At 42.6% G+C, this 19,306-nt stretch overlaps 1 protein-coding gene across 2 annotated transcripts in view; it reads right to left on the bottom strand.

Annotated features, from left to right (window-relative positions):
* Positions 1–3,146: 3,146 nt before the first annotated feature.
* CDYL (chromodomain Y like) overlaps positions 3,147–19,306 on the bottom strand; it is a 140,212-nt gene continuing 124,052 nt past the window's right edge. For both annotated transcript variants that reach the window (XM_037167940.2, XM_037167942.2), the window contains exons 5-7: positions 17,607–17,817; positions 6,070–6,213; positions 3,147–4,861 (exon numbers count right to left, since the gene is read on the bottom strand). In XM_037167940.2, coding sequence (XP_037023835.1) covers positions 4,703–4,861; positions 6,070–6,213; positions 17,607–17,817 — 514 coding nt within the window. In that variant the 3' untranslated portion in view covers positions 3,147–4,702. The remainder of the gene's footprint in view (positions 4,862–6,069; positions 6,214–17,606; positions 17,818–19,306) is intronic.

Here is a 19,306-nt window from a genome sequence, read left to right as displayed (position 1 = left end):
GCTGCTGGGTGGTAGAGGAGAGGTGAGGTTGCAGCAGACTGCTTCAAATATGCTATTGCTGGCTTTTGTTGTTTTGGTGCCAGCACTGGCTGGGAGTCCACACTGAGGAGCCCACCAGGAAAGACAGTGAGGATGGCCGCCAAACTGGTAGAGTCTGGCTGGGCCCGTCCTGTGGGAAGGGGCTTCAGGCAAGTGAGCAAAGCTGGGGTTATGGGTAGGGCAAGACTCCCAGGTGTTGGGCCCCCACCAGCATTTCCTCTGTCTCTGTCTGGGAATTGAGAATTTTAAACCTACAAAAAAAAAAAAAAAAAAAAAAAGAGAGAATTTGCTTGCTGGACTTAACTAGTATTATAAGTTGTTGTCAAACTGCTTATTTTTGACAAAAAGCAGTTCAGTGGTTAGTTGAGATAAGGTGGGGGAAAAAGGGAGGGTTAACAAAGAGCCACATGGTAATTTTGGGGTGATGGACATATTCCCTCTTTTGGTTGTGATGGTGCCATTGGTGCACACGTATTTCAAAACCTAATTCAGTTGTACATTTTAAATGTGTTCATTGTATGTCCATCATTACCCCTCAATAAGACCACTAAAAAATACGTCCTGACACACACATTTGGGCACATGCAGAGTTTGCAATGTAGTTCAGGTTGCACTTTAATCACTCAAGTACATGCATCTCTTTCCAAACCTGCTTGTGTGTATGGTTTCTTAAGTGTCCTGGTCACGACACCAACATGCAGAAGCTGATCCTGGAGCTTCAGCGTGGCTGCTGACACCACCGTCAACGTTCTAGCATTCCAAGGAAGAGAGCACCAGCCTATGCACAGGGTGGGAGACAACCCCCCATCTGTCTCACCCCCAGACCACCAGAGTAACTGGAGCTTGTGACTTGGACTACAGAATCTGCAGGGTCCATTACCAAGAGTCCCTCTCCCTTTCACTAGCAACGGGATGTTCTTCCCTCCTGCTCCCTGGGAAAACTGGACCTCGAGATGGGGTCTGGGTGTGAAAACTTAAGGCAAAGCAGCATGTGGGAGGGTCTCCATGGCGGAGCCGAGCTCTGATAGTCACACACCTTCAGAGAACAAGAATTTTAGGCCATTTCTCTCCAAACTGTTGATGTAAGTTTCTCACTCGAGGAACTTCAAAGTAATAAAGCTCTCCAGTTAATAAAGAGGGAAAAATCAGTGGTCACTGTTGTAACTCACAGATTGCTACCAAGGAAAATTTACAGCACAAATGTACACAAAATTTTAAGTGAGAAAATCAACAGATTGTTTCCTTTTACCCAAAAGAGGCCTCAGATCAGGAAGAGGTGCTTCTAAGGAGGGTTGGTGTTGACCTACTACCTGTAGGGGGTTCCTCTTTCAAGGGCTTATGAGCTGATGCATTACACTGCTCTCTTGGCCCCTCTAGTGACCAAGCTTGCCAAGGTCTTCGGTAAGGGATCAGAGGCTGGCAAACAGGTCCCCAGGCCAGGAACACTGCTTTAGCATAACAATGAGGCCAAAAGCAGGATGTGGGAAAGTCCTCCACCTTTTCCCCAACACCCAACCTTTGTCCTGGGTTATCTGTCTTACGCATTACTATTTGGTAGGTACCAATCCATCTGCAACACACACACACACACACACACACACACACACACACACACACACACCCTTCTTTCCTTTTTATCTGTCTTACGCATTACTATTTGGTAGGTACCAATCCATCTGCAACACACACACACACACACACACACCCTTCTTTCCTTCCTTTGGAGAAGATAGAACATTTGTTCACACTAGTGTAGTGAAAAGGTCATGTAGGGCTGGGTTGGAGCCTGTAATGTGGCCAAAGGACAGTTGGTCTAGAAAGCTGAATCCTGACCCTCTGGGCTCCAGCTTTATGAGGAGACTTGGGGTAAACACCAAGTGTACCCGTTCATTCTTAAAAGGGCCAAGAAGAGCCATGTGAGCAGCCCTAGCCAGGTGCTCTCCTCATTTACATCTGGACAAGGAGTTCCCTCAAAAATCTTTCAAAGTTCAGGTTCTTTTGATTTCTTTAGTCCCCACTAGTCTTCTTGCCAGGGACATTATACACGGAGTTGACCTACCAAAAGACCTAACAGTCTCATTTTATAATGATTATATATTATTACAATATATATTACATAAATATTGGCAACTGAGTATCCTAAACACACACACGCGCGCACGCTAAGTGTTTAGAACAGACCCTGGTGCTTACTGTACTGTACTAGTCACTGTTACTACTGCAACAGCTAAAAAAATCAAGGCTGAGAAGGGGATGCTCCTGGTTGGGCAGAAGTACCCATCTCCACCTCCATCTGTGAGTGACTGAGCAGTGTTTCAACCCATCAGCTGGGGAGCTCTAAGGGAGAGAACTGGATAAACTCAGCCCAGGCTTTCAATACTTATTTGGAAAGTTACTGCCAAATTCTCTTCTGAAGTTCAACTTAAGACTTTCACCAGAATGAGAAGCTGCATTCCCTGTCACCCTCACCAAGACTGAGCATGAGCACAAGAATCTACTGAATTAGTTCCCTATTTGTAAATTCTAAAAAGCAGAAATAGGGGAGTTCACTAGAATACAGGTAGGTTTTGCCACACTGAATTGGATTAGAAGGCTGACCAGTTTACCCACATTACCCTGGGCCAAGGTGGTTCATACCTCAGATTCTTTATCTATAAAACACGAATGAAAATGTCTCATGTGGTAGGTTTGAGTAGAGAAGGCATAGTAAGTTACAACTCTCTGTGCATAGATAAAAAAAACCTCTTAAAATTCTCTCAATACCGAATCAAAGATGTACGTCACAGGAACTTACATGTGGTACAATAAAACTCAAAATAGGCAGAACTAGATAATATAAATTAGAAATATGCTTTGAAAGAGAAGCAACAGGATGGCTAACACAAAATTCAGAAAACGAAGATAGTAACCTGGGGAAGGGTGAGGGAGACGTGACCTGGGAGGATGCATCTAGCTCCTCTCCAGGTGTAGTTACAGTGGTCCATTATTCTTTATATTGTACAAATGTTTTAGACTCGCATGAATATTTCACCAAAAATATCACCCATTCCATGAGAAACTTCAGAAGTGAAAAAGTATTGGAGAAACATTTCAGATGTGTTAAGAAATATTAGTTTTATTTAACCAGTTTTCACAGCTGAATATTTATTCTATAAAAACTTTACAGATTGTACAGTTTATATATATTTCAAACTACTGAACGAAAAAGTAGGTCCCACAGATGCAAAAATACTGCACCAACCAATCCAAGGTAAAGGCAGATTTATACACTGTACAGCTCTTCACACAGCCAAGAGGTGGTCGGTTCTAAGTATAAACTTCAAAACTGTACAAAAATAAGGTTTTGATTTTATTTCACTCTTCATACATTCAATATGGTTGCAAGCTCAGAAGCCTAACTAATAAGAGGCATCTGTAATCAAGAATCAGTCCCCACTCCTGAAAGGAATGCGAATAGTCTATTTACACAGGGCACTCTTGGACACTGTATTGTACTCAGTATATTGTGTAGACATGAAAGCAGAGACCAAAACATTAAATGTTGAATATAAGGTAGTTCTTTTTTTAAAAAAGAAGTTTCTGCATTTAATAGTGTGCCAAAAGAATTTTAACTTATTAAATAAAATATATTCTAAGTGAACCTAAAAATACACTTTATAAACATAAAAATACTTTTTTTGGTGTAATACATCAATCATACCTGCAACAGAAAACCAAAACTGTATATAAAGTAGTATTTCTCACCCAGCAACAAGAAGCATTGTAGTTATTTTTTCAAGAGTCTGAGAAACTATGTAAATCCCACTAAGACTAACTTATAACTTAGATACTCATACTTAAGCTATTCAGTGATGCACTAATACTGCAAAATGAGCTTTCTTGTAGAGAGACAGTGGTTTCTTCATGTTAACTGGGTAAGAACCTGACATATTAAAATCGAAGAAAAGGAACCAAGAGGCAGTGGAGCAGATGGAAGCCACACTCACTCCCTCCCAGGATCAAACTGGAATTACAACTAAAAAAGAAGAAAAAATCAATCTATTTTCTTCTGCAGCATAAATCCTACGCATACTTTAGTTTGGGGGGGGTTATGTTCATCAGTGGATTTTATCAGAAATATCCAAAAAGGTTAAGTCTTACTTTTAATTTAGACTTTTCATCTAAGGTATGTGTACCTTCTTGGAGACAAAAGCACATTTCAGATTTTTCTCTATTTCTATTTGGGACAGGGGAAGTGAGGCTGTATAGTACCTCTTTAGAGTCTGCTCTAAAAGGAAAAAATAAGGAAAACAAACACTATCCCAGACTTTTCTGCCACCCCAAACCAGCAAACCACACTTCCCTTTTTATACAGTACAAGCCCAAAATAACAAAAATTAGAGATTCAAAGGGCAGTCTAGAACCCACCATTATACTTTCATACTTGTGTAGGTATTAAGTATAAAATAATGTTTGGACAAAGGAGTTTTGTAGTTATTTATTTTAAAGTTACAGTACTTAAAAACTCCTTGATAATAAATAGCTTGAATGTTTCAAGATCTGCTTCCAAGCATGACCTAAGGGTGAGCTTGTTTCAGGCAGTGAGGATGGATGGATTAGGGCACCTTGGAGCCCCAGATGTTCTGTTCTACAATTCCAGTGTCATCAGCAGGCAGCCTGCCAATCAAAACTCATCAATCTTCCTCTGCAAGTATTTTAACATGGAGTCCATCCCCTGGGCGGAGCCCCAGATTTTCTTCAGCACTTCACACTCCCTCTCATTGGCCTGCTCCAACTCCATCTTCATGTTACAGCGCACAAGCGCTTTGGATTCCTCAAGCACCTGGACCAAACAACATGCAGTTAGTTAGCAGGATGCATGCCTGGAAGCACCAGCTCCTTTTCACCCAAGTTTATGAAGGAAATTATCAAACTTGAACAATGGCCTATTAAAAAAAAAACTACCACACATTTTTCACAATATACATCAAGTACAATATATGTATAAAGTTTATTTCACACTAGACACCAGATAAATTCTCAACTTGAGAGTGGTTGAAAAGCTATTTCGAAAGACAGTTGTGCTATGTACACCCTGCCCTTTTCCAACATCAATATTGGCCTTGGCCCCATGCAGAGCCTGAACTGCACATTAGCACTCTGGATGCTCTAAGAAACTCTGAGAATAGCTGCTGAGGGAATTTCCCTAGCAAAATTTAACCTTAATAATGAAAGTTGTTCATATTTCATATGTTAGCTTAGAGCAGTGACTTCCAATCTTTTTCATCTCATGACAGATATAAATTAATTAATAAAATTCTGTGGCTCACCAGAAAATGTATTTTTTTTTCCAACCGGGGTGGGTGGGTGTATAATTTTGGTTTGGTCACACAATAGCCAACCCAGTGGTGGCTCTTGCCATTTTTAATTGGACAGTCTAAGGAAACAGGTCAGTGCTCCTGACTATGTAGTCAGGTATTGTCTGTTTTAAATTCTTATAGCAATCAATGTGCCTGCTGCGGCATAATGGCTGAAAATCTCTAGTTTAGGGGTGAGTTAGGTCAGTTAATATTGGATAATATTTTACCGTATAATTTGGCAGTACAATTTTGTTAGAAGATTAAATATTGTCCAGAACATTTATTAAAAAAAAAAAAAAAGAAGAAAAGAAAAGAAAAAAAGAAAATTAGGTCCACCGTGGGGAGTGGGTGGGGGGCCTGGAATAAGTATATGGAAGAACTTTGAAGACAGTAGGAACTCTATATAAATGTTTTCTGTTGATTTCTACAGGGTATTCTTAAATTACTCAATTTGAAATTGAAATGCTTTCCTTTAATTCTTGGGCATTTGCAAAGGGAGGACAAGGTAAGTAGATCTGAAGCAGTGGCATCCATTATGTCTCCCATCAATATTTCCCATGAAGTTGGCTGTGCAGGGAGCAAATGTGGAGTATTCAGAAAAATACTGGGAAATGTGTGAGCTCTCTCTCTGGAGGCAAAGGTTATGGTTAGAAAAAAAAAAGTCACACATGTAACAATAAATCTGACGTACGACTGGATTGCATGAGGCAAGCTCCTTAATGCGAACCATGACTTCCTGGGTGAAGGTCCCGGGCCAGAACACCTGTGAGACCAGGCCTTTCCCGCATGCCTCCTGTGCTGTCAGCTTACGGCCACTGAGCAACATTTCATTTGCCTGAAAGGAAACAGAGTTGATACCAATATGAAATGTAAGGGGGAGGCAGGTGGAGAAGATCCAACCCAGAAATTCACCTCTTGAAACTTCAAACCAAGGATGGGCATTTGAACATGCCAGCCCTGGTAGCGACTCCCTGCATACCCCTCCAGGGTTGCACCCAAAGTGCACCTTTCTAGAATCTGTGCACGGAGGATAAACTTGGCAAGGCTCAATCAACTACATGGATGGGAAGTAACAAATAGGCCAATGATTAAAAAAGAAAAGTAAAAGGCATTATATTTTATGATGTAATACAGGATCAAATACACAAGCAACAAATCTAATTAGAAAATATTTTTTTGTTGTTTATTTGAAGTTACTAGCATATTTCTCTGTCTGCCTCCAACTCCCAACATGTGAACTCACTTATTACACGAAACAGTTTTCTGGCAAACTGAGGCATACGCATAAGCTAGAAAATTTTGAACTTTAAGGGATTTGAACCAGTCAGGGAACTACTACACAACATAGGAGCAGAGAGACAATGTTGTAAAGGCAATGAATGTCCTGCTGGAGTGTAACTTGGAAGGCCACATTTTGTTGCTTAGATGTTAAAATAAGAAACTATCCAGGGCCTAAAGGCACCGCACATGACCACTATTGTAGTCTGTTTAGGAGGGTCTGACTACAGTTATTACACATGATTCAATGGAGGAAGTTAAGTTTTTTTTTGTTTAAAATATATAAACACAGAGAGAGAGCCATGTGGTTTGGGGCAGAGTGAGGACCCCCTCTTGCCCAGGTGAAAGAGTACCACTCGGCTTTGCCAGAATGGGGACCTCTGCAGCCAGGTGAAGAAGAAAGCCACACACTTTTGGTCAGAGTGCTGACCCCTGCAGCTTTGGTAGAAGAGGCCCACGCAGCTTTGGGGTGCTCCCTTGGGCCGAGTGGCCTGGGAAGCAGGAGAGACTTTGCCTGGAAGAAGGGTGAAAGAACTCTTTACCAGTAGGCCATGAGAAAGTGCCACATGGCTCTGGATTAATTGCAGATCCTGCCTAGACGGCGACACAGCTGACGGTACCAGCAGCCTGGAAAAACAGATGTATTCTCTTTTCCTGATTTACAGTACCTGGAATTAGGACAGGGGGAGAAGGGAGCGGGCAGGGGGTGGGCGGTGGTGGTGGTGTGTGTGTGTCTGTGTGTGGGTAGGTGTATACACTAAAGGACTTTAATATTTTAATGAAGGCATTAGGTCTGAATAGCATTAAATAAACCCTTCCTTTCCTTTTCACAAATCTCTAGCATTGAGAGATGTCTTTCCTTTGGAGGTGGACAGACGAACCCAGTAGGTATTAGTATACCATCCTTGCGAGAAGCCCCTGTTTTCTGTAGCAGTTTTTGGCATCCCTCAGTGGGCCAAATATTGCCCCCCCTTGGACCTCTGTTTGGTAACAATATTACTCTCCTTTTACGTTCATTTAGAAAATGTTAAATGTCTTACAAAAAAAAAAAAAAAAAAAAAGGCCACATGAGCTTATTTAACCCCAAACTAGTAAAATCTGTCCTACCAAAGATGTACAGGGTGGGGTTTACAGTTGTTCCTATGAAAAATAATACAATAATTAATAAATAATAGTAAAAGGAAAAATATATAAATACATATATGCAGTTGACTTTAACTCTGTTTTGGGCTGTACCACACTTTTGAGGTTTTGACACGTCTATGGATTTTAAATCATTCCAATGCCAGATTCACAGATGCTGAAATGAGGAGAAAAGGGGAGAATATGCAACTGACAAAGAAACTCTGCACTCTTCTAATGTGAGTTTCCTATCTTGCATGGTTAACCTTCCTGAAAATTCTCAGTCCACATAGTACCTGTGCACTTTCTGTACACGCATCTAGATAGCTAGCTGCATGTGAAATGCACAACTTAGAAAACATACAAGAGAGTGTGCAAAGCAGGCTCACCACCCTTTCAGCACAAGCAGAGATGGAAAACAGGCTCCTCAGAAGTAGTAGTGGAAGGATCGTAACACTCACAATGCACTTTAGTCCCGAAGTGAAGCCTGTTAGCCATTAAGATAGTTCTTCTAAAGGCAGATCCAAATGCAATGAAAAAGGTAACCGGACTTCCCGATGAAATGACTTAATGGGAAGTGCTCTACAGTGACATGGTGACAGAGAATTTTTACTTCCTTATTTGCATTTCTTTTACTATGAACACACAGTAAAGACAGCACCACAAGTGTATCACTTAGGTTGAGTGTCTAAGTATGTTCTCAAGAGAAACTTGAACTACAAGGTCTTAGCTTGGATAGTGATGAAGAGCAAGCATCCCTCCTGTATTTCTTCTCCAGTGCCTCCATGGGTCCCTCTGTTTTCTCCCAGAGGGGGAGAAAACCCTCTTTGGTTTTTTTTTTTTTCTCCCACACAGAGGTCAATTTACAGTTCCACATCTATTCTCTTCTCTCCTGTCTTTCATTCCCTTTTCTTGATTCTATCAGGCCTGGTGCTAGCCAGCTGGGGCCGGCAGCCAACCAGTACAATGTTGTCCTCCAGTCCCTCAAACTGTCCTCACCACCCATCTCCCTCCTTTTAGAACCAAGCTAACTTCCAATTTATTGTAACTGGAGATTCTTTCCCTACTCTGCTTTATGTATCTCAGATGGCTGATGTGTAGGATATTTCTGAACATACCCAAAAGTATGAATGGTGGGACTAACATAAGATTGTTAATGTTTTCTCACATAAATACAGGAAGTGAGTTGGTTTTAAGTATAGTTATCAAGTAAAACCATTAGTAAAAATTTTAAAATTCCCTTGGTAAGATCAGTAGGATTAAATACACTGAAGCTGAATGGGCATGTTCTCATACACTTAATTTCCAGTAGTTTTAAAATGAGAGGTTCTGAACTTCTTTCTAAGCAGATTTGCAAACATACGGTCACTGAGACATTTATTAGTTGCCATTTTATTCCAAGACAGCCAACTGAACAAGGGACTAAATGTAGACAACCCACAAAACACCCAATGTGATCAAAACTGTCCAACTGTTTTTAAGAAGTTAGTGTAACTATGCAAATGATAAATGCCAAAGGCAAGTTCATCTAAAAAGATCACATTAATAAGTGTGGTAAGGAAACCTAACCTGCTTTGGTGGGAGGAATCAGGAGGCTCCAAATCTCAAGGAGGCAGATTGGCAATGGCTCTGCCACTTACTCCCTCAGATCCCCCCACCGTAAACTCAGGGTAAGGATTGCAGGACTGAGGGCTGTCAGGCTTACAAGTGGCAGGCTCCTGAGTGGTCCTTGAGATAGGACTATGACTTTGCAGTGTCTAGCTGAGAGTGGGAACTCTGTAAATGGTTACTGGGTGCAAGGAAGACTCAACTGTAGATTATACTCCTAACTCACTTTACTTAGCTTATGACTGCAGCTTAGCTTCAAGATTGCCCTGCAAGAAAAGGATAGCTTTCCCAGTTTGTTTTACCTGTACCTTCTTTTTACCCTGGTAATGACCCATTTAGCTTATCCTCTTGCAGTTTTGTATGTAGCAAGTGAGGAAAACCAAACCAAACTTCAATCTTGCCTTAGGCTACTGAAATGCACATACTCATGGAAACTGCATCATTTATTTAGGCAGTCACTTTCAACAAGAACTGTCACAATAAAACTCCCCTCAACAATGTTTATTCATATTTTATATAAAGATATGAGATTTCAGTCAGATACTCCAACCAAAAAGTGCAGAATTTACACTATCTGACATTTAGTCTCTTTGCTCCAGCTTTAGGGCAGGACTTCTCAAACTGGGCACTAAAGACATTCTGGCAGGGTAAATACATTTTAGTGCGGAGATGTTCTGCGAGTTGCAGGGTGTTAGCAGAACCCTTGACATCAACCCACTGGCACCTCCTCTGTTGTGACACTGCCCTCTCTAGACACTGCCATATGCTCTCTAGGGGTGAAGGACAGGGCAAATTGCCCTGGTTAAGAACTGATGCTCCAGTGGTACCAAGAATTCACAAGGAGAAATAAAGACTTAACCAGTGGGGTCAAAGCTGAGTGAGTTGGAGAGCAGGCATTCATTCTGTATACTGTCATGCTACTTATAGATCTTTCTGAGCACACTGAACTAAGACCTCACCCCTTAGCAGCATTTGACCCAACGGCCCCACTTCCAAACTGCCTTTGCCCAAAATGTGTTTAAATATCAAGTTTGTTTAATACTTTCCCCAGATCTACTTAGGTCATTATACAGCTAGAGGACAAAATCCCATTTCAATCTCTTCTAGTAACTAAAAATGAGAATAAAATGATTTTACTGATGATGAATCTTTACTTCCTGAATATGTAGTAATTATTAGGAAACAATCTATTAGAATTACTCAAACCTAAAAGTAATTTTCTTGATAATGACTCTCTACCACCAGATTCAGGTACTGGTAGGGGTGTGCAGCACAGTGAAAACGACAAGACAGACAACCTATATGTGTCCACACTTCACCTATAAAAAATGTAGACCACTCAGGGTGAACAGATATGTCACTCAGACCCCATGGCCCAGGAAGTACTTGCTGCCCAGCAGCCAGGCCCTTCTTGGGGCCGCTGTACCCAGTGGCTGAAGTGAAGGCACCTAGCACAACTGCGACGAGAGGTCAGATCCTCCCCCATGGGCTCAGCTAAGGCTTTATCAGATGTTGGGAACCGCTCTGCCTGGTTTCAGGAGTTGTAACTGCCCCCCATGGCTAAGGCTGATGAGTGAGCGACCTCCGGACTGTGAGCCACTAAGGAGACAAAGCTTGTCTCTGGAAGCAATGCTGCTTCTGCTTCATCCCCTGCCCCCAATGCTTGGTTGGTTAGTCAGGGACAGGTATGACCCCTCAGAGGAGGGGCAACCTAAGCCAGACACGATCACTTGGGAGGCCATCAAGGAGGGACTTGGGCGGCTGCAACAAAAAGGGAGTGATGGACCCTTGCCCCCCCTGGCTATTCTGACATAGCCCGAGTTCCCATTTCCATCTGGGAGAAGTGCTTCCTGGTTCTAATCCACTTAAGCCTAAAAACCTATGATGGGGAAGGTGGTGCAGCCCCTTGCCAGCTAGAGTGGGATTGGGGTGATCGGGCATAATAAAGAGTTCCTAAAAGTCCTGTGAAGCCTGCTTTGCTAAGAATGCTTTCATTCATATAAGGGTCCAAGCAGGAAATGAGTATGTCTCCTAAAGTTTTTGCAACCCCCTTACCGACAAACACTGACTCAGATTAAGCCCTCAGATTTCTTTGAAATGTTATCTATTGTTTGATTCTTGCTGCCTGACACTGACTGATGAGCTTTACCTGTATTCCTGTGTATTACAACCCAATAAAAGCCGCTGAGGAAGGGGCTTTTAGTCTTCTGTGAGAGACTGACTGACTGACCACCTTTCCTCCTCAAGCAGATCATGTCTTGGTAGTTTCATTTTCATCTGTGGTGGACAGGGGGACTTGTGGGCAAAGTTGCCCCCACAATCAGAGTTGCAAGATAGCTCACCTTTGTGCTCTACCCAATCCTGCCTCCTGCCTTGCCACAGAGGCTGACACCTCATCCATGTCCTGCTTGCCATCATCTACCCGACATCTGCTTCTGTAGAAATTACCTTGTGACAGGTGGGAGCAAAAGCAGTGACGAAAAGGATTTATTGTTCCCTAGCTGGCCAGCATTGAAGTCCTGGACAAGGAAGTGCTAAACTTCTCACAGGTGATGGGACAGTAACTGACAGTTGCTACTGACACAAGCAGAGGGGTTCCCAGGCAGCAGGATGGCAGAGAAAGAAAAAGCGGAGACAGACACCCAGACCCAGAACTCATTAGTCGGAGTGACCAAGCTTCAGACAAAGTTGATTACCTACACACAGAAGATCTGTTTGACTGGGTGAGGAAGGTAGGGGAAGGATAAATGTGGTATGGAGACTTCTGGGTTGATGCCCCCAAACACTGAACCATAGATGCCTCTGACCCCTGAGCCTGAACAAATGGCCCCCTCATCCCTTTTAAGAACAAGTATGCCCCCTTGCTTAAAGACAATGCAAAAATCCCTAAGACAGCATCAATTTTCTCCAACCCTGCCATCTCCCCTCTTGGCTGTTAGGCCTGTAACTAACTTCCACCCCACAGAAGAGCTGCATGACTTGGCCAGAAAATGCTGGTGGAGCTGAGAGAGGACAAGGGATGGGATTTTGAGGGTTTGTGACCAGGGAGCAAACCAGAGTTGAACAGGGGAGCCCAGTGCTGAGGGAACTCTCCTAAACTACAAGATTTAACACGGTGGCAAAAGCCCCCCAAGAGACAGTGACACTTGGGATGGCTTCTAGACCCATGTTGAAAGTAGTAATGGACCAGACTAAGTGAAGGTGAAATGCCAGAACTGCTGTGGCCGACACTGGAGAGGGTGCGACAAGATGCCATGAGGAACTTATGGCAAATGCCACAGGGATGATTTTGGTGCAAGACCCTGGGATTCTGAAGCAAGACCATGCTTTCTAACAGAGAAGTATATGCCTTAAAAAAAGAAAAAATTCTGGTGTGCTTACTGGGCCTGCGGCAGAAACACAGCTGGGATCAAACAGGAACACCATAGGGCACAGGTGAGGTGGCCTAAATCCACACTTCACCCATCACTGCTGTACCAGTGCCACGCCTCAGTTACCACCTATGGCTGAACCGGCACCAAAGAACATGGCAAAGAAATGCTCTGAAACGGGAGAGATGCCTATCATTCACCAGGTGTATAAGTTGATCAGGATTAAAATCCACAGTGACCAGATCAGTGGTGAATGGTTTAGCTGGCTTGTCGGGGGCCTGGCAAATCAGAACACAGAAGTATGGGGTAGAGGCATGTAGTATGTGATTGGGAAAGGGTGTAGATGGCTGTGCCATGTCAATGTCCACCAGGTAACAGCCACCAGAAAGACTAAACTATGTAAGAAAGGTGACATCAGCCAGTCTTGGCTGCTGGCCACCTCAGTGCTGGAGATCAAAGGCATGGGCTCTGACTTGTCAAGGCTGATTCAGCTACTGCTGTGGCTGTGCATGAGGCTTTCCAGTAGCAGACACCAATGCCAAGCTACCTGCGTAGTAACATTCCTGAGACCAGCCCATCGAGTACAGGTTGACCGTTTGCACAGGAACACACACTTACTCTAGGTTTGGATCTGCATTCCTGCCTGCAGGTCTCCAGGCAGCCCCACTGGACCACTGGCATGAGATGCCACAGAACACATCACCAGACCAGGAGATTCCCCCACAGCAAAGAAGGTGCAAGGGTGGACCATGACCACAAGGCCCTCTGGCAGAGTCATATCCAACACCTGCAGAAGGTGCTGTTCTGATGAAGCACTGAGATGACCGGAGATGAGTGGAGCGCTGGCTGGTGGGGACAACCCATGGGGATGGGCACCATCTCCCGATTCACAGTACACACAGTGCAAAGACCCTGATATTGTACCACTTCCACAACAGGAAGATGACACAGGCCTGGGAGACAAGGGGTGGAAGCAGGCGTGGCCACACTTACCAATAATCTACTTACTGAGGGACATTGTACTTCCTCTCCTTGCATCTCTGGGCTTTGCTGTCCCAGAGAGGACACGTTTGGCCAGTGGACACAGTAAAGGTCCCAAGGAACTTAAAATAATCACTGCCTGAGCACTTGGTGTCTCTGAGCCCAGGGCCGCCAGGCAGGGAGATTTGTGGAATCCTGGGACGTACCAGGAGCTTCTCCCCTCCCATACCAACTCCAGCTCAGCAAGACACAATGACCAGGCTTCCAGCCTCTTAGGTACCAGTGTCTTACCACTAGGGCAGCCACTGAGGCCAGCAGAGGTGGTGAGTGGGGCTGTCTAAAACAGGAGGGGATGGGGTGAAGGGGAGGGAGGACTGAAACCAGCTATGGCAAGGCGGCCGCGGTTTGTCACATTAAACCCTCTCTTCTTTTACATTTCTTTATTTTGAACTGTTTCAGTTCAGTAACTTTCTAGAGTTATTGAAAAATTACAAAAGCAGTACAGAGAGTTCTTGGCAACCTATCACCCAGCTCTCCCTTAACATTTAACATCGTATATCACATTTTACAGTGATCAAAATCATAAATTCCCATCAACACAATACTATGAAGCAAGCTACAAACCCTGCACAAATGTTGCTAGTTTTCCCACTGCTGTCCTTTCTCTAACCCAAGGTCCCAGGGAGGCACCCTGCACAGAGCTGTCAAGTTGCCTTAGTCCCCACAGTCTGTTACAGTTCTTTATTCTTTGGGCGAATTCTGACCCTGGCACTTCAGAAGGGCTCACCTCAGTATCCATAGACTGGGCCACAAGCCAGGCTTGCCTGGCACTCCCAGGGTGAGACCGAGGTGATATACCTCTGGCAGGACTCCACCAGAATGATGCCATGTCCTTCTCAGGGCAGCACACAAGAACAAACCTCGAGCAATATGTATTATTTCTGGTGAACTTCGATCACTAGTAAGGTGGGGCCTTCAAGGCTTCTTCACTTGAAAGTCACTTTTCTCCATCATAAGTAATGAGAGGATGAAAATATCCTTTTTCTCATCGAAACTTTAAGATCCAGGTAGTTCTTGCCTGCAACAGTAGTCACCGTCTAACCCTCCTCCTCTAAGTCTCCCCCAGGAAGAGTGGCCTCTAGAACCTGGAGGAGCTGCCCTGAGACAGTATGAAGAGGCAGATCCAAAGGGACAAGGGGTGGACACAGGGATGTTCTGCTGATAACCACTGCCAAGATGGTCCTGCTGCCCCAGCTGCTGGCAGTGTCATCAGCAGACAGCTGTTAGCTCCTGTGGGGACTCCTCTACTACAGAGGAGCCACTGGTCTGCTGACACAATGCTCTTCTCCAATAGCCCACACTCAGTGATGATGGACATAAAGGCATCAGCCATTATGGTCCTACTGTGGCACAACTACTGCTACCGCCTTGCCCTGGAGCCCCCACGAGGTGGCTGGAGCTTTGTCAGGCCAGCCTCACAGTTCGAGTTCTTCCCTGTCCAGCCCTATCTCTTCTCTGTCCCTTCAACAGGTGTTGGTTACCTAACAGTCTTCCTACATGCCAAACTGTACCTTAGTATCTGCTTCTGGTAACATTATAGAAATACCTCAGAGATACTGGAGATTTGGTTCCAGACCATCACAATAAAGCAAACATCTCAATAAAGAGATTCACACAAATCTTTTGGTTTCCCAATGCACATAAAATTACGTTTATACTATACTGTAGTCTATTAAGTGTGCAATATCATATCTCTAAAAGAAAAACCAAAACAATGTACATACCTTAATTTAAAAACACTTTATTGAAAAAAGAAAAAAAATGCTAATTATCATCTGAGCCTTCAGCAAGTTATTAACTTTTTGTTGATAGAGGATTTTGTCTAAATGTTGATGGGTGCTGACTGGTCAGGGTGTTGGTTGCTGAAGACTATGTCAATTTCTTAAGACAGAAATGATGTTTTTCATGGAAGACTGACTGTTCTGTTCATGAACAAATCAATTTCTCCATAGCATGCAATGCTATTTATTTATAACAGCATTTTATCCACTGCTGAACTTCTTTCAAAATTGGAGAAAATCTCAAACTCTGTTGCTGCTTTACCAACCATGTTCATGTGATATTCTAAATTCTTTGTTGTCATTTCAACAATCTTCACAGCATCGTCACCAGAAGTATATTTCATCTCGGGAAAGCACTTTCTTTGCTCGTCCATAAGAGCAACTCCTCATCCGTTCAAGTTTTGTCAGGAGACTGCAGCAGTTCAGGCCCATCTTCAGACTCCACTTCTAGTTCTCTTGCTATTTGCACATCTGTAGTTACTTCCTCCACTGAAGCTTTGAAACTCCTCAAAGTCACCACTCAACCTTTTCCAAATCCCTATTAATATAAATATTTTGACCTCCTCCCCTGAATCATTAATGTTTTTAATGGCATTTAGAATGGTGAATCCTTTCCAGAAGGTTTCAATTTTCTTGTCATGGTTGCTATACAGCCTTATAAAATGTATTTCTTAAATAATAAGACCTGAAAACCAAAATTACACCTTAGTCCTTGGGCTGTGGCAGTGTTAGCAAGTGTTAGCAGGCATGAAACAACATTAATTTTGTTGTACATCTCCATCAGAGATTTTGGTTGACAAAGTACACTGTCAATTAACAGAATAATTTTAGAAGAAAAAAAATTTTTAAGCAGTAGGTCTCCACAGTGGGCTTGACATGTTCAGTAAACCATGTTGTAAAAAGTGCTATCTTCTAAGCTTTGTTGTTCCATTTATAAGGTACAGGTTGAGCAAATATAATGTAATTATTAAGGTCCCAAGGATTTTTTTGAATGGTAAATGAACACTGGCTTTAACTGAAAGTCACAGTTGCCTTAGCCCTTAACGAGAGAGTCAGCTTGTACTTTGAAGCCAGGCACTGACTTCTGTAGCTATGAAAGCCTTAGATGGCATCTTCTTCCAATATAAGGCTGTTTCATCTACAATGAAAATCTGTTGCTTGGTGTAGTTGCCTTCATTAGCCTTCTTAGCTAGATCTTCTGGATAACTTCCTACAGCTTCTGAATCAGCACTTGTTGCTTTGCCTTGTACTTACATATTGTGGAGATAAACTTCATGAATTAACCCCTCTCCTAGCTTCAAACTTTTCTTCTGCAGCTTCCTCTCATCTCTCAGCCCTCATGAATTCATGAAATTGAAGAGAGTTAGGACTTTACTCTGGATTGGGCTTCAGCTTAAAGGAAAGTTACGGCTGGAGTGATCTTTCATCCAGAATCCACTAAACTTCCTATACATTGGTAGTAAGTATATTTTGACTTTTTATCATTCGTATGTTCACTAAAGTGGCACTTTTAATTTCCTTCTAGAACTTTTCATTTGCATTCACAACTTGGCCAACTGGTGGAAAAGACCTGGGCTTTCAACATACCTTGCTCACTAATCTTAATAATTTTTATCTTCTGATTTAAAGTAAGACATGTGACTTTCTTTCACTTAAAAGAGTAGCTTTCAGGTAAAAAAAAAAACCCCACTTTTCAAGTGCAAACTCTGTTGAATGGGTTACAAACTGGGTATTCACTAACAGTGGATACCAGTGTTAAGTATTCAGATATAGACTCCTCACTGAATAAGGTCCTTCTCTAGGAAATGATGTATATATATAGTGCCAATAAATGTTCTATGAACTAATATGAAAATCTTGTGTGATTTCATGAATTAAGAATGTAAGTTAATGAATAAGAACTGAATTACATTTGATCTAAAGTCCCCACAGAATGATACCCTGTATATATTTAAAAAACCAATAACCAAACTAGATTTCTTCAGGAAGTTTTCTAGAATTATTTTTTTTAAAAAAGAGGTACTCACAGATGCTCCTCCCATAATCTTGGGAAACATAACGGTGGAACAGCCATCTGGACTCTGTCCGAAGGTAGTATAGGGTGTTTGAAACCAAGCCTTTTCATTGGCCCAAACCACATCACAAAGAGGCAATATGGATGCTCCTAGTCCAATGGCTGGGCCATTTACTGCTACAATAATAGGCTTCTTAAACTGAATGAAAGTATTCACGAAGTTTCTAAAATGAAAAATAAATGGGGAATTACTTAAATATTATGTAGTTGAGCAACAAAAAAAATCCACTGTTACAGAATTCGATTTGCCAAGATGAAAACTCTGTGGAAATCATTTTGAGTTGAGATTTGGTGAACGCCTTCCCTGTGTGTCATGTAAAGGCTTAACAATACACTGGCTGCCACATCAGAAGTGGCTGTTGCCACAGGACTTATGTGAAGATCACAGGTAATATACAGCCAGAGGATGCTCTTGTATCTGCAGTGGGGCTCTATGACCAATGTCTTTTTCCTCAGTCTTCCTTCCCTAAAGACATAAGAAGCCCAACAAACACCAGGCTTCAGAAGACCAATCTAGAAGTTCTTTCAGAGAAAACCTGGCACAGGGCATATTATTCACACTGTTCAGGAACTACAGGGTTGGGATCGGAAACTTGATTCATGATTTTAGACAGCCCACGGGGTATTTGGAAACAACAGATATTTCCTGAATTTATACAGAACTAGAATGCGCTGGGGGATGTAAAGACAAGAAGCTTACAGGCTGGTTTAAAATTCAAACAAGAGCAGAAACAAGATTCAAATAAGAGCAGAAATCGCAGATACCATTTTATATTCCACTGTGTGCTGCAGAATACAATTATAGAAGGTCTTCAAAGAAGAGCAAGACTGAGGGTAGGGTGGCCTTTGCAGAGTATGTGGATTTTTATAAAACCGAGCCAAGACTATGTTTAGATTTGTTTTAGGATTCTGGGTTGCTTTTTAATTTAGGCTAGATTGGCGCCACATCACACTGGGGATGTGCATCTTCTATCCACCACCAGAATCCCATTTTACTCTCAGAGGTTACTTTCAGTTATGCTTTAACATGATGAAGAAAAGGAAAAATACACACCAAAATAAATACCAAATAATTCCTTTGAGGCAGCCTGAATTCTAGACTGGAATCATAGAATTCTAAATTCTATCTTTGGTACTAAAAGTAACAATCTGGGTGTTCTCTACAATCCAGAAATTTAAAAGCTAGAGCAATCTGTTCATATTATCTCTGAAAACCAGAATTTGGCATTGTAATGCCACCCTCCCACCCCCACCCCCAGACATAAAGGGTCACATTTGCTTTTATGGAGGAGGGCAGTTGCAGGGTGGTGGTGGTGGTGGTGTGTAACAGGTGAAAGGAAGGACTGCAAAAATCTGACAGTTTGCAAACCTAGCTCCAGGAACTGTTCTCAAAAGAGCCCACAGCCATAGACCTCAGCTTGGCCCTGGAGGTCAACAAAGGTTTGCTGGAGCTTTATATTTAGGGAAAATAAACTCATGTGAAGGAATGAATTGCACTAAGACTTTCTAAATGAGAGAGCCTGAGGTACTGGTAGAAAGATCACACTGGCTTTTAATGATACAAAGAGAGGCATGCAACCTTTTAAATAGGGCCTTGGAATAACTGTCGAAAACCTACAAAGATACTTCAGTTTTACTACCTTTTGAGGATTT

Source organism: Artibeus jamaicensis, unplaced genomic scaffold, assembly GCF_021234435.1.
Source record: "Artibeus jamaicensis isolate MK-2021 breed Jamaican fruit bat unplaced genomic scaffold, CSHL_Jam_final contig_335, whole genome shotgun sequence".
NCBI classification, from domain to species: domain Eukaryota; kingdom Metazoa; phylum Chordata; class Mammalia; order Chiroptera; family Phyllostomidae; genus Artibeus; species Artibeus jamaicensis.
The sequence above is the reverse complement of the archived record's forward strand: the minus strand, read 5'-3'. Positions and strand labels throughout refer to the sequence as shown.